Genomic DNA, 15,871 nt, shown 5'->3' with positions numbered 1-15,871 from the left:
GACGTAACATTTCCGTCACATGCTTGAGGAATTCGGCCAATCACAACGCACTGGATAGCTGGCCAATCAGAGCACACCTCGCTTTTTCAGACCGATGAGCTTTGTAAAAATCGACGTGTTTCAGAAAGGCAGGGCATAGAGGAGAAACAATAATGTACAGTATGTGGAAAATAATGTGTTTTTTGAAACTTAAACCGCATAAACACATTTCATTAAACCAAATACACGTTCTTTTTAGCAGCATCATATGACCTCTTTAAGAAAGTGACATGTATGTGCTTCTGTTGTACCATTTAAACAATTGTGTTGATTTAGTGTTTATTGATTCCTGTAATGCAGCATTTTTGCCTTTTGTAACAAAAGTGTTTGATCAGTGGGTTTGTGTATTAGGCCTAATTACTTTTTTGACCTTTGTTCTTACTGCATTTGATTTTTTTTTTTGGACATGGCAAGGACCACTAAATATGGTGATCCCTTGTGAGGGACCCCTCTCCTAAAATATAAGAGTGCCTATATATTCGCATGTACTGTATTCAGATCCATTTATATTGTTTGAGAAATAGTACTCTTAAAGGGATAGATACCCCAAAAAAGAAAATTGTGTCATTATTTACTCACTGTTGTTCCAAATCTGTATGAGTTTTGAGTTTCTTTCTTCTGTTGAACACAAAAGAAGATATTTTGCAGAATATTGGTAACCAAACAGTTGCTGGTAGCCATTGACTTCCATACTGAAAAAAAATAAATAAAATACTATGGAAATCAATGGATACCAGCAACTGTTCAGTTACCAACATTCTTTAAACTAAGTTGATGTATTCCCTCAGCGACCAGCACAGATCAGCTCTAGGCATGACGAAGCGGATATCGTCCTCTTTTGGAAGACCAAACAAAGTTGCTTTCACAACGAAACACACAGCTCTTCACGACATGGCGGCGGCTACAATACTACAGCGAGAATAAAAGTTACACCTTCTTTCTTTGCGTGAACATTTGTGCGGCGTTATTCAAATCTTCCCACATAGTGACGTAGGTATGTGCGGGCGTGTTAGAACGAGCCGTTTTAGGTAGGCGTGGTTGACTCTTAACTTTTATAAAGAATATCTCTTTGGATTTGAGACTTTAGTCTTTGCAACTTTACAGATCTTCTTTATGCACCAAGAGGTTGTAACACTCCAAAGAGAAAGGAAAAACTGAAATAGCATCATATGACCCCTTTAAATTATGTGAAAAATAATTTGTCTTTTGCACAGGCTTTGTTTGCTTCAGGAAAAATCCATTTAATCCAGGAAATGCATCCAAAAAGTTTATTTTCATTTAAAGTTTGGAAAACAGATTTAAAATTCTGTTACACGTGTTTCATATCTTCTGATTCTTGTTTTGAACCCTATGACGTATTCTTTTCACTGTTCCTGTACATTCGAGAAGAGCTGCATAGTCAGCATTTTCCAGGAGGATTTTTCTTTTCATTTTCATTCTTTCCAAAGTCTGAAAATATAGCTGTAGTGCAAAGCATGTGACATTGTTTACGTCATTGTCTATTGAGTGTGCATTCTCATGACTTTCAGCTATAATTTTGATTAATACGGGGCATATTTTCTTCCACCCATGGTTTTGAGTTTTTACCATCTATTATCCTTCACTAATATTGCAAGAGTCTACTTATTAGAAACTTGTGCAATTCCTTTCATCAGTTGTATTTTATTAGCAAACTAAATGTTTATATTGTCATGTCAATTTAATCATGTGTTTTACAATGATGGTGTTTTGTATTTGTGTTTATGACACTATGTGCTTCTTCTAGCCTATATATTAGTACCTAAAAAGGTACAAAACAGATTTTATTTCAGTTAAAGGGATAGTTCACCCAAAAATGAAAATTCTGTCATTTACTCACCCTCCACTTGTTCCAAACCTGAGTTTCTTTTTTCTGCTAAACACAAAAGATATTTTGAAGAATATTGGTCACCAATAAATTGACGGTAGCCATTGACTTCCATAGTATTTTTTTCCCATGCTGTGGAAGTCAATAGCTACCGTCAACTGTTTAGTCAACAACATTCTTTAAAATATCTTCTTTTGTGTTTGGCAGAAAAAAGAAACTAATTCAGGTTTGGAACAACTTGAGGGTGAGTAAATGATGACAGAATTTTTATTTAATTTAAAACTGTCCCTTTAATGAAATACATTTCTATTTACTGTACATTGAAGTTCATTCCTTAAAGGGATAGTTCACCCAAAAATGAAAATTTGATGTTTATCTGCTTACCCCCAGGGCATCCAAGATGTAGGTGACTGTTTTTTCTTTAGTAGAACACAAACGAAGATTTTTAACTCAAACCGTTGCAGTCTGTCAGTCTTATAATGTCAGTGGATGGGAATCTCATCTTTGAGAGTAAAAAAAAAACATACACAAACAAAACCAAATTCCTTGACAGCCAGCGTGTGACGCGTCTTCTTCTTCTTGCTTTACGGCGTATCGCAGACTTGTAAGTGCATTACTGCCACCTATCTCTCAAATGGACCATTGACTCTCCTAATTGAGATTGTAGATAGTGTCAATGGTCCATTTGAGAGATAGGTGGCAGTAATGCACTTATAAGTCTGCGATCCGCTGTAAAGCAAGAAGAAGAAGAAGACGCCGCGTCACGCACCGGCTGTCGAGGACACGCTCAGGACAGTTCAGACATTGCAGTGCATCAGAGGTAAAAAACTATATAAATACTGTTCAGTTTCTTGCACAGACCGATTGTTTTGTGTCTTTACACATCAATGTATAGTTACGAGCTGAAGGGTTTAATTTGGTTTTGTTTGTGTATGTTTTATGACTCTCAAAGCCGAGATTCCCGTCCACTGACATTATAGGACTGACAGACTGCAACGGTTTGAGTTAAAAATCTTTGTTTGTGTTCTACTGAAGACATAAAGTCACCTACATCTTGGATGCCCTGGGGGTAAGCAGATAAACATAAAATTTTCATTTTTGGGTGAACTATCCCTTTAAAACATAATTTTGCTACTGTACAGCTGTTTTTACTGTACATTTCACTTTTTATTACAGTGAGTGTAAATTATTTTCCATACGTATGAGCAATGATTTAGCAAACAGCAATAATCATTTGTCAGTTCTCCAGAAATCTCCAGATATAATGCATGTAAGGTGCAGTCTGGTTCCACTGCTCTGCTTGGTATCATTAAAAGCTTTCTTTTCCAGGAAAAAGCCCCAGGCAAAATTAGAATGTTACACAGACCTTCCAAAACAGGTTTTGATAGTCCTTTCAGAGATGTTTTCTATGAAACGAATTTCTTGAAAAACGTATTGACTGTTTAAAATGTGCAAATTGTTTCAAACCTAAACTGCTTGGATTTTTTTTGTTCAAATTAGTGGGAAATTCCTGTTCTCCCAGTATAGCCATTTGCTTTTGTTAGTCTTGTGCGTGGAGGTGGTAGCCAGACAGCTTCATCCCATGATCGTGTATTAAAGGGGTCATATGACGTTGCTAAAAAGAACATTATTTTGTGTATTTGGTGTAATGAAATGTGTTAAAAAACACATTATTTTCCACATACTGTACATTATTGTTTCTCCTCTATGCCCCGCCTTTTTGAAATGCGTCGATTTTTACAAAGCTCATCGGTCTGAAAAGCGAGGTGTGCTCTGATTGGCCAGCTTTCCAGTGCGTTGTGATTGGCCGAATACCTCAAGCGTGTGACAGAAATGTTACGCCCCTTACCATATTGGGATGCCGTGACCCGGCCGGAGCGAAGAAACAAAAACATTAAAACCCATTATAAATTAAGTATTTGATGCATCCAGTGGGGACATAATTACTAATTATAATGATTTATACTGTCTTTTTATGCGTTGCATTGCATCGCATCGTGCCGTGTAAACATAAAACCATGTCTGCATTTGTGATCGGAGAAATGACAAACAACAAGCGCTACTCTACACTGCTCAAAACTCGCGTTTGAATCGTCAGTGGCAAATCCTTTAAATATGAAAAACATACTTACAGTCTGTGAGTCAGAACAGCCGGCATTGTAGTCTACTCTACCAGGATCAGGAAACAGTCCTCCATAAAATGCGCTGGACACATCTGAATATTTGGGTTGAAGTGTTCTGGAACAGTGTTGTAAATACAACTTAACCACTGATTTCTAGTTGTGTCCTCTTTTGGAAGGCCAAATAAAGTAGTTTCACTTTCACAATGAAACACACAGTGTCACACACGGCGGGCTAGAGTGAGTGGACTTGAGAACGGCACGGCCGGCGGATTCGACGAAGGAGCATCCGGCGGGTTTGCGGCAACCACATTTGACGACCCCGGGCTGGACTCCACTTCGTCCACGGTGAAAGCATGACGAAGCGGATATCGTCCTCTTTTGGAAGGCCAAACAAAGTAGTTTCGCTTTCACAACGAAACACACGGCAACAACAATACTACAGCGAGAATCAAAGTTACGCTTTCTTTCTTTGCGTGAACATTTGCGGCGTTATGCAAATCTTCCCACATCGTGACGTAGATATGTGGGGGTGTGTTAGAACGAGCCGTTTTAGGCAGGCGTGGTTGACTCTTAACTTTTATATAGAATATCTCTTTGGATTTGAGACTTTAATCTTTGCAACTTTACAGACCTTTTTTATGCACCAAGAGCTTGTAACACTCCAAAGAGAAAGACAAATTTTTAATCGCATCATATGACCCCTTTAACATGAGAGTGGAATGCTTAGAGCCTGAGATAGTGTCCGTACGCTTTCTGCAGATACACGTGTGCCAAACAGAACACATGCATACAGGCTGCATGCATATAGACGCTCTATTGTCAACACACAGTGATAAAGACGTCTATTGAGGCAGATCTTGTGACTCAATCATGAGCCAGAGAAAGAATGTCAGAATTAGTGAAGAGGGTGAGATGTGGAGCGAGAGACACACAAGCACCCAGAAATCAAGCTTGTTAAACATCTGTCTTATTCTGATTTGTTCTGGTTTGGATTGTGCAATACTTTGTGAGCCAACATGAAATCAAAATTAACCTATTTACCTTTTTTAATGCACATTCCTGGTATTATTATGAACAATTAATCAGTGCATGTTATTCCAAGTGGAAAAAGTGTTGTAAAATTTCATAACCTACACTTCATCTGAAACGATTTTGCTTATTGGCTGATGTCACGCAACCTTCTTGTTTTGTAAGTCTATATTTTCTGTATTTTGGATTATCCAGTTTTACTTGAGAACACACCATTTCAGATTGAGTTATGGGTGGAGTTTCTGGCAAAAATGTTCAATTGTTTTTGTTTGTTTGTTTTTCATGCATATCAGTGTTTTAGTTAAAACACACTTGTGTTCAAAAGTTTAGCATCAGTTGACCCTTTTTTAAAAGAGAAATTAATACTTTTATTTAACAGCAACACATACAATTGTTTTAAAGTGACAGTAAAGACATTTCCATTGTTACAAAAGATTTATATTTCAGATTAATGCTGTTCTTTTGAAGTTTCTATACATCCCAGAAACATAAAACAGCACAACTACAAGCACCCTCATAATGCAATTCGTACGGGATTTTGGCAATATTGAGATTAAACTTTACCTCTTGTAAACGCAATACTTCGATCAAAATAATGTTATTAATCTCATAATCGTAGTAACTATAATCGCATTAAACTAAGGCCTACGCTGATTTTAATCGCAATAAACAGGCATGTAAACGCTTTAATCGCATTATTACAGCTCTATTACAGCTATGCCATATGTTCAAACAGCTTCATGAATGAACTCCGTGACATTATTCTGCAGCAGGCCCGGTTCTACGGGTGCTAAGCTCCCTCAAACGAATGCAAGAGCACCCTCAGTTGAGGCTGTAATGATATGATATTGGCAAAACAGATTTGGCAGACAGTCCAATGCATATTTGTGTTTGCGTTATGGAGGCCTTCCAAGGTATCTATTTGCAACGTGATTTTGTAGCCAATCACCGACATATCTGTTGATTTTTAACACAATGCAATGGCCAAGGTTTAAAGGTGCAGTAGGAGATATTTGAAAATGCTAACTTTAGCCTGAAAGTGAACGTCCCACCCTCCCTGCAATTGCCGTCCAAAGCCACGCCCCCTGAACCAGTTTTAATTTCGTCATAATGTTCGTCAACAACATTTTTTTCACTGAAGACAACGAGACGATAACGAGCTAAAACTCTTTTTGAATGACAAAAACTATGACGAAAATATATTGACATTTTCGTCAACGAATAAAAACTAGACGAAAATGTTAGGGAGGGACAATTTGGGACGAGATTCCTTCAATTTCAGAACAAATCTGCTGCATAGTTAGGAGGTTAGATGAGTACATGAACCGGCAGGACATAAGCTAAAATACACTTGCTGCACGTCGCATAAAACGTTCAAAAATTTAAATATGTGGTAGTAAGAGAAGAGCAGACATATATATAAATCTGACGATGCAAGAGAGAACTCAATTCGGTCCGGTTTTCTGAGAGCAGACACTGAAGCATACACAAACAGAAAGCGCGTTTCACAGCGCGCGAGTAGCCTACTCTTTCGTGTCGCATGAACGGAGAATTACACACAAAATTATGTTGAATTGTCCGTTTTTAATTATGTCCCCACTGGATGCAACAAATGCCTCGTTTATAATGGGTTTTCATGTTTTTGAATTGTTGCTCCGGCCTGACAGGGCATCATCACAGTATGGTAGGGATGTAACATTTCCGTCACACGCTTGAGGTATTCGGCCAATCAAAATGCACTGGATAACTGGCCAATCACAGCACACCTCACTTTTCGGACCGATGAGCTTTGTAAAAATCGATGCGTTTCAGAAAGGCACGGCATAGAGGAGAAACAATAATGTACAGTATGTGGAAAATAATGTGGGTTTTTTTTACCTTAAACCGCATAAACACATTTCATTACACCAAATACACAAAATAATGTTCTTTTTAGCAACATCATATGACCCCTTTAAATTAACATGGGAGAACGTGTATCAGGACATTGTATCCGTGCATTCGGTTTTAAACCTCTTAAGACTCTGCGGCCTCATATGAGGACATTATGTTTTTGTGAATTTCTCTGAAACTGTACATGCCACAGTTTTAAGTCTGGATGTCCTGTACAGAGCACATTCAGGGCTTTTCAGAGATACTACATTTTTGGATGTTTCACTATGACCACTCCCTCTCCTTGGTCTTCAAAAATGTCTGAAATTAATTTAGTGACACTCTTATAGAAATATGATAATATTTTGTAATTATCATTTAAATCTGACAAATTTTTAAACTGTGTGTAATAAATCAACATCTCAGGAAAATGTTATGGGGTTTCAAATCAAAATATGACTTTCTGTTACAAAACAGGACGTTTATTTCATACATGTCCTCATATGAGGACACGGGACTAAAAGCATGTTTATTACGCATTTTGGGAGACATAACAAATGAACAGGGAAAGAAATTATATTTCTATATTCTATGGAATATTATATATTATTATGAAAATCTTGTCAATTATTACTCCCATTATTACACTTGTTTTTTCGTTACATGTTGCCCCAAAAACACATTAATATGCAAATTAGATTTAGTTTATAGATACATTGTATATAATGAGAAAACCTGTTTATGGCCATTTTACACACATTTTGCAGAAAGAAAAATAGTATATTGAATCATTCTGTTATAACATAGTTGAGAATCATCTTTATACAAAGTTTGATCAAAAAAAAAATCTTGAAAACTAAAAATGTATTGGTGATTTAAAAAATCAATTGTTTTTGCCTATGCATGTTCATTCATGTCTTTTTTTTTTTTTTTTAAGAAATTGAGTCCCAATGTCCTCTACCGAGGACATAGCATAACTTATGAATAAAATATATTTTTTAATATATTTTTTTTACATAATTTCTTATGCTCTAAACAATGTAAAGACATGGAAAAAAATAACTTTTTCCTAAAACTTTTTTCTCGGGTCTTAAGAGGTTAATCAAGCAACAAAAGAAAGACAGAAAATCACTCACTGCTCTTGACTGAAACACTTTCGTAGCCCTAAAGATTAATCTTAATTTATCTATAGAAATAAATATGTCTGCTTGAAAGAATGAAGAATATGGTAAACAAGTTGCTATAAAGAATGCATAATTAGCCTATATAACCATTGGTATTTCATTAATAAGAAGACCATGTTCTTGTTCTTTATGATAAGTGGTTTTATTTAATTTGAACATAAAGGCATGTTGTGTGTCACAGCAGTTAAATCAGTGTCTATCATGATAAAACCTTAATATCAAAACTATATAATGAGTTTGAAAATTCTGGAGAAATGCTTAATAAATGCATTACACTGTAACGAAACCCATTAGATTTTAGCCGACTAAATTTACTGTAGATCTAGTCGACTAAAATCTTATGATATTTAGTCGACTAAAACTAGACTAAAACTAAATGGCATTTTAGTCAAAAGACTATGACTAAAACTATATAAAAATTTGCTGTCAAAATTAACACTGCCCTGAACACATATACGACAATAACAGCTCTGTCGTTGTTCTCAGTTGTTGGACACACACAGCACCAGCTTCAGCTGAGCTCATCTGCTCCTCTTGTTTTTTCTCAGATTGGTGTGTCATAGGGTTTAGCTAGTCAGAGCTGTAATCCGAACATCTCCACCTATCAACAAGACGCAAAAAAACAAAACACATCCAATTCAAACTTAGCAGCAACAACTGCTATGTGGGCTGTTTGTTTCTGAATTACACGGATCCCAAAGGGCGTTATGGGAAGAACTTTATATCTAGTGTCAGATGAATTCTGTTTATGTTTGACTTCCATAGAAACAGCTGATGGAGGAGACATTCCACAATCCGTTAATCCATAAGATCAACACTGACCCATTGAATAATGACAGCATATTCCATGAATGAATGTCCAGACCTGCATGATCTGACCAGGGGGAATTTATCAGTTGTATTAGTTTATGTAAATGCATTGTTGTAGTTGGATCTCAGACCGTTTCTGTGATGTGCTTTTAAAGGAATAGTTCATCTAGAAATGAAAATTGATGTTGTTTAATCATGCACATGATACTCCAAACCCATTTGACATGCAAAAGTGCAAAAGGAAATGTTTAGCTGAATATTCATGCTGCTCTCTTCCATACAGTGAAAGCATACTAGTCCAGTGTTAGTATTATTCGCTAAAATTATAAAAAAAACTATTTTGTTAATTGAAATAAAGCTGAAATTAAATACTACCTGAAATGTTGCCTTGGTGACTACCTGCAATAAATGAGTTAACATATGTACAATAAGTAGGCATACTAAAATTATAAACACTAAAACTGAAAAAAATAGTTAATATATATATATATATATATATAAAATGACAATTACTACATAAAATTACTAAAACTTAAAATTGAAATGAAATCAAATAAAATGAGGTAATTTACATTTTTTTTAACATAATATAAACAATTATAATAGTATTAAAATATATTAAAATAGCACTGTCTGACAACATGGTGATTTTATTATAATTATTAAATTATTTTTAATGATTAAAAGCAGTGTCATTCTATGCATTTCATAATTACTAGAGGATTTAAACTGTAGCAAAACATATTAGTTTGAGATGTTGAAATTGAAATGGGTTGTTTCAAGGAATTCACATTCAACACACACAATTGTTCATGCATATTCTCTTTGCAAAAACAAATTTCAGTCATATAAAATCAATTTTGATGAATAGTATAGGCTATTATTGCTGTTCATAACAATTTATTTATATTTGTGAAAATGAATTCTTGTGTCCATGTGGCTGCTTGTCAAAATGATGGTTTACTAATTAAAAAATACCGCTCTTTTAAGCCATCCAGAGCAAATAGCCCTATAAATACTGAGACAAACTGAATTGTAAATAGCTGAAAAATATTAAGAGGGAATGGGTTTAGTTGTCAGTCACCCAACCCTAATATCAATCTCTTTAGTCAAACCCTGTCTGCAAACAGTAAGGAAGGGCTCTTATGTGGAGGCATTAGTCAAGCATTTCCATCTGCTTTGTTTAGGCTGCCGTTTGTCCTTGTGCACAAAGCATGCTCATTTTCATACAGCTCCGTGTGTAACAGTCAACTCTGTGCCCCTCACGATGCACATTCTATTCTAGTTTCACAGGATCGGCCCCTGTGCAAAGCAAATTACGGACCCCTTTCGAGAGGCAGGCACTTACAACTAAACAGTTGAACTTCAGCTTCCCAGAAGATGGGTTTATTGCTTAATGGTTGTGTGCAAAAATGTTTGCATGTAACAGTATCATGCAATGTCACCAATGTGCCAAGTTATGTTCCCTGCTCTTGGTTGAAAGTGTCAAACAGGAGTGCAATGACGAAATGACTGAGTTTGATTTGAGTGTTAAATCTTTAAACCACATGGCAGTTCTTTAAAATCACTCATGCTCTCTGTAATTGTGTAAAATGAAATTCAGGCCTAGTTTATAAAGCATAAAACTGTAGTCTTTTTTTTTGTGGAACAGTATGCAACGATAAACCTTTTAAGCTTTATATGTATGCTCATTGTCACATGATCACCTCAATGCATGTGTAGTTCACTATAGTTTTCACCTCTGGACTGGAATATGATATTACATTTTTAATCAATAATAATGTATGTAAAAGAAAAGCAAAAAATAAATTGAAAAATAAATGTTCAATACTTTAGAGCCGGTAAGATTTTATAATATTTTTTAAATATTACGCTCACCAAGGCTTTAGTTATTTGATTAAAAATACAGTAAAAAGCAGTTAAATTGTGAAATATTATTACAATTTAAAATAACTGTTTTCTATTGAATATATTTTAAAATGTAATTTATTCCTATGATGCAAAGCTGAATTTTCATTTTCAGTGTCACTTGATCCTTCAGAAATCATTCTAATATGCTGATTTTGATGCTCAAGAAACATTTCTGATTATTATCAATGCTGAAAACAGTTATTTTTGTGGAAACTATTATAGATTTTTTTTCAGGCATAGAAAGTACATAATTCATTTAAAATCTTTTCTAAAATTTTAAATGTCTTTATTGTCACCTTTTGATTAACTGAATGCATTCTTGTTGAATAAAGGTATTAATTTCTTTTAAATAGAATAATGATAATGTAAATTCTGGGACTTATTCAAAGCTTATTAAGTGGGTTTTCAGCAATAATCCAGCTTTCTTTTCACTACATATGGGTCAAATAATCATTGTGTCTCTCTGCAGTGTTTCCTGCGTGGCGGGGGGCTGGAGAGGGTCATGGTTGGGGCTGGGCTCAGTGCGTGAGGTGGGAGGCCGGGGAAGGGGGCCCGTCCCGGGGTCTGGAGTGTCCGCTGTGGTGTGTCCTGTGTCGAGGAGGCAAGGAGAGACTCAAGCAGGCCTGTCAGAGAGGGAGAGGAGTGCTGCACCTGCCCGCAGACATGCTGAGCGTCAGACTTCCGCAGCTCTTTGACATCCACCAGGTGCCAAAGGTGAGGAAGGGAGTATCTGTTTGACGTACAGAGAGAGCGTTTGAAATTGATTTATTATTGCACTTCAGTTCCCCTTTAAGGGAAATCCCTGGGAAGACCAAATGAGCGGGACCAGACGGTGCAAGCCACCGATTTCAGTTCTGCGAAACTCTTTCTTAAAGAAATTCAAGCACAGTTTCAGTAAGATTACATCACATGAATGACTTGCATTCAGAATATTAAAGCAATAGCTGACCTAAAAATGCAAGTTCTCACCTTAATGTTGTTCTAAACCCATATGACTTTCTTGTTTAAGTAGTGATAAATACTATAATAATATTTAAATAATATTAAAACAACACTTGGCTGTGACAGAATACTGATTTTATTTTAATACTGAACTGGTTGATCGACAAGAGACTGATTCGCAAGCACGACTGGAGCAGGACGTTTCTCAGTGGAAAGTGTCAAGTGCTAACAAGTTTGTGGTAATTATAAGATGTGATAAAACAAATGTACTCTCACAGCGTAGGATACAGCGTCTTCTCGACATGATGTTAACCACACGGAAATTTGACTGTGTTTGTCGGCGGGCAAGTTGGTGACGTAGAACGTGGGCGGACATTATGCAAATGTGTTACTTCGTGACGTAGAGCCGTAACAGAATAAGATTCGAATTCCTGACGACTCGTTTAGGCGATTGCGTACCTCTTTTTTTTTATCGACAATAACTTTATATATCGTGCACTGTCGGCTTCACAACTTTGCAGATAGTTTATGTTCACATACAGCTACATGACACACTGCATGAAAGGTAATATTGGAAAAGGCATAATAGGGACACTTTAAAAGATGATTTGGTGAACGGGATAGGTGAATATTGTTGTTTATCACAATTTATTTTTAATATTTGTGCATATGAATTCTTTATAATATAGCATGCATTGTCAAAATGTATCATACATTTTGATTAGTATGACTTGAGGGTGAGGTAATGACTGTATCTTGCCTTGTCGTGATTCTTTACACTGCAGAGTGTAATCAGATTTGCTGTGCAAGTCATTTCAACCTAAATTAAATTAAGCTGACTTTAAAAATTGTAACTTAAAAAATTTAGTTCAAATTGGTTAAATTATTTTGAGTTAGTTAAATGAATGGAAAAACATATGTTGCCACGACTTACCGATTGTGTTGTTTTTTACAGTGTAGATGTTTGCATGTATTTTAGACGTCTGTGTGCGTCTTTGCAGGTGTTTCGAGAGGACGGCATCATGTCTGGGTACCGTCATCCCAGGAGCTCAGCCCTGGACTGCATTCTCAGCAGTTTTCAAATGACCAATGAGACGGTCAATATCTGGACCCACTTCCTGCCAACCTGGTAAAGCGCCCAGTTAAGCATGTGATTCCTTTTTAGTGCCAGAACTAATAGCTTGTCAGCTTTGAAGCTTTGGTTGAGCTGCTTCATTATGCAATCAGGATCTAGCTTATAAGCAGACACTTTTATGCCATATCGGATTTTACAAGCACTAAACACATTACTTGAAATGTATTATTCCTGTTATGATAAAGCAAAAATGCTTTATCTTTTAAATAACCTTGTAATAATCAATTGTATAATATGCTTAAAATGTATAATAAAGAAATGCATACATAATAACTTTTCAAATATTTTTGAAGTATTTTTGAAAGAAATCTTTTATACTCACCAAGGCTGAATTCATTTGTTCAAAACTGCAGTAAAAACAGCAACACTGTGAAATATTATGATTTTAAAATAACTTTTCTATTTTAATATTTTAAAATGTAATTTATTTCTCTGATCAAAGCTGAATTTTCAGCATCATTACTCCAGTCTTCAGTGTCACATGATCTTTCAGAAATCATTCTAATATGCTGATTTGCTGCTCAAGAAACATTTCTTATTACTATTCTTATTCTTATTCAGCTGCTTTTAAAGTGCCCCTATTATGGATTTTTGAAAATTACCTTTCATGCAGTGTGTAACACAGCTCTAAGTGAATGAAAACATCCTGCAAAGTTTTAAATCTGAAAGTGCACCGTGTATAAAGTTATTGTCTCTCAAAAGAAAGAGTCGACTCGGAATCATTGAAACGAGTCGTTTTCAAAACGAATCCCAAGCCGTTTCATGTTGACGTCAAAATTAAACATTAGCATGTAGACCACTTGTTAGTCTTTTCGCATTGGTCTAAATGAAAATTCTAATTCATTCTTTGTCACTAGGTGTCTCTTTTGGAGCGGTAAAAATAGCTGTTTTCCCGGTAACGCTGTACACAAAGCAGCACTGCGCTCACAAACGCTGCTTTATCATGCATGATAAATTGAAAATGAGACCAATCGGACCAATCACCGCAGATTAACATCACGCAAAGGAGGGGTTTGGAAAAATGAATCGTTGAGCGAATCGTTTGGGAGTCGTTGAGCAAGTAAGGTAAAAATAAATGCATATTATAATACAATGAAAGGGTTTTTTGACCTTGCATGCATGACAACCTGCAAAAAAACAAAATATGAACTTTCATTACCCATAATAGGGGCACTTTAATATTTTGTAGAATTTTTTTCAGGTTTCTATGATGAATGGAAAGTGTAAAAGAACAGCAGTTATTTGAAATAAAAATCTTTGGTAACAATATAAATGATTGATCAATTTAATGCATGCTTGCTAAATAAAACTACTAGTTTCTTTGAATGGCAGTGAACTCTGGATGTGCCATATTTAGAGTCATGCTCTACTTTCCTCAGACAAGACATAAGTGCCTCGCGTATGACCTGAGCTCTGCTGTTTTAGGTACTTCCTGTGGCGGTTCAGCATGCTGTGCTCCACTCTGGACTTCCTGACGGAGAGCTACACGTGGCCGCTGCTCGTCTACCTGCTTCTTATCTGCCTGTACCCCTTCACATCCAGCTGCGCTCACATCTTCAGCACCATGTCGGACGAGGCTCGTCACATCTGCTACTTCTTCGACTACGGTGCGCTCAGCCTCTACAGTCTCGGTACGGGTGATTCTGTCTTGTTTGTTTGGAGTGACACTTAACTGTGAACTCTGTTGTCCGGTAGACAGTGGCCATTCTTACCAAATATTTTCTGTTTAAACATCAGTGGTATTTTTCTATTTAAACATCAGAGTTTTGACTAAAAACCTCACCTATGGTTCACACTGCAGCTTATTTTAGTCAAGAGCAGCCTGCTTACTGTAGATAGAAAGAGACATCTAAAGCCTCCTACTGTAATTTGGACTTTTTTGTGACATTCACAAGATAAATGATAAAATATGCCTGATGCAACACCCAACTATCAATGTATAAAATGTGCATAGACATTGTAATGATTAGAAATGTTGCCTTGGCAACAAACCGAAATATGTTCAAATTGAAATTAAATTAAAGGGGTCATATGATGCGATTTCAAGTTTTCCTTTCTCTTTGGAGTGTTACAAGCTGTTCGTGCATAGATAAGATCCCTAAAGTTGCAAAGACTAAAGTCTCAAACCCAAAGAGATATTCTTTATAAAAGTTAAGACTCATCCACGCCCTCCTAAAACGCCTCGTTTAAACACGCCCCCACATGTCTACGTCACTGTGTGGGAAGATTTGCATAACGCCGCCCAAATGTTCACGCAAAGAAAGAAGGAGTAACTTTATTGTTGCTGCCGCTGCCGCCGCCGCCATGTCGTGAAGACGCTGTGTGTTTTGTTGCGAACGCTAAACTACTTTGTTTGGCCTTCCAAAAGAGGACACGACTAGAAATCAGTGGTTAAAGTGTTAGTTCACCCAAAAATTTAAATTAGCTACAAATTCATACTCTGATTACATAGAACAGGAGGCACATGAGGTTGTCATGGCAACCAGATACACTGCACAAGAATTATTATTTAATTATTTTGCCACCGTTTCCCACACTAAACTTAGCAATAAACACATTGAAAATAATACACAATAAACATGTCTGTCAAAACGATCTCAAAGGAGGCTTTTATTAAGCAAATCAAGGAGTGAATTACTCGTCCACTGTTTCCACAGGCAGGGTCATAATTATCTACAGTGTATGAAGCTAAAGGTTTTTGGATTAAGGTTTATAATGTAGAACATTTTTAACATTGTATGCTGTATGTGCATAGGTAGCTAGCAAACAAGGAATACGGCTGTTAAGCTAATAGTCACATTTAGCTGAGTAAGATCATGATTGAGAAATGTTGGATACTGCTGGAAATGCTGCTATGGGGTATCCTATTTATTATTTTTTTGTTTGCCCCAGTGAAGCATTTCTATTAATATAACTGATTAAGTAGTCAAACTCATTCCATATCAGCAGAATAGTGTGGTACAGAAAGTCTATGTCCATA

General features: G+C 36.2%; 1 protein-coding gene across 2 annotated transcripts in view; it reads left to right on the top strand.

The window, feature by feature from the left end:
* Positions 1 to 15,871, top strand: part of paqr6 (progestin and adipoQ receptor family member VI) — a 25,982-nt gene that overhangs the window by 1,494 nt on the left and 8,617 nt on the right. The window contains exons 2-4 of one of the 2 annotated variants that reach the window (XM_016281546.1): positions 11,284 to 11,528; positions 12,758 to 12,885; positions 14,317 to 14,522. In XM_016281546.1, coding sequence (XP_016137032.1) covers positions 11,478 to 11,528; positions 12,758 to 12,885; positions 14,317 to 14,522 — 385 coding nt within the window. In that variant the 5' untranslated portion in view covers positions 11,284 to 11,477. Of the gene's footprint in view, positions 1 to 11,283; positions 11,529 to 12,757; positions 12,886 to 14,316; positions 14,523 to 15,871 lie in introns of those variants that run through there. The other variant, XM_016281545.1, reaches the window with a different exon arrangement.

The sequence above is a fragment of the Sinocyclocheilus grahami genome, unplaced genomic scaffold (assembly GCF_001515645.1).
Source record: "Sinocyclocheilus grahami isolate Dianchi unplaced genomic scaffold, SAMN03320097.WGS_v1.1 scaffold150.1, whole genome shotgun sequence".
NCBI classification, from domain to species: domain Eukaryota; kingdom Metazoa; phylum Chordata; class Actinopteri; order Cypriniformes; family Cyprinidae; genus Sinocyclocheilus; species Sinocyclocheilus grahami.
Note: the sequence above shows the minus strand (reverse complement) of the source record. Positions and strands in the feature narration are given on the sequence as shown.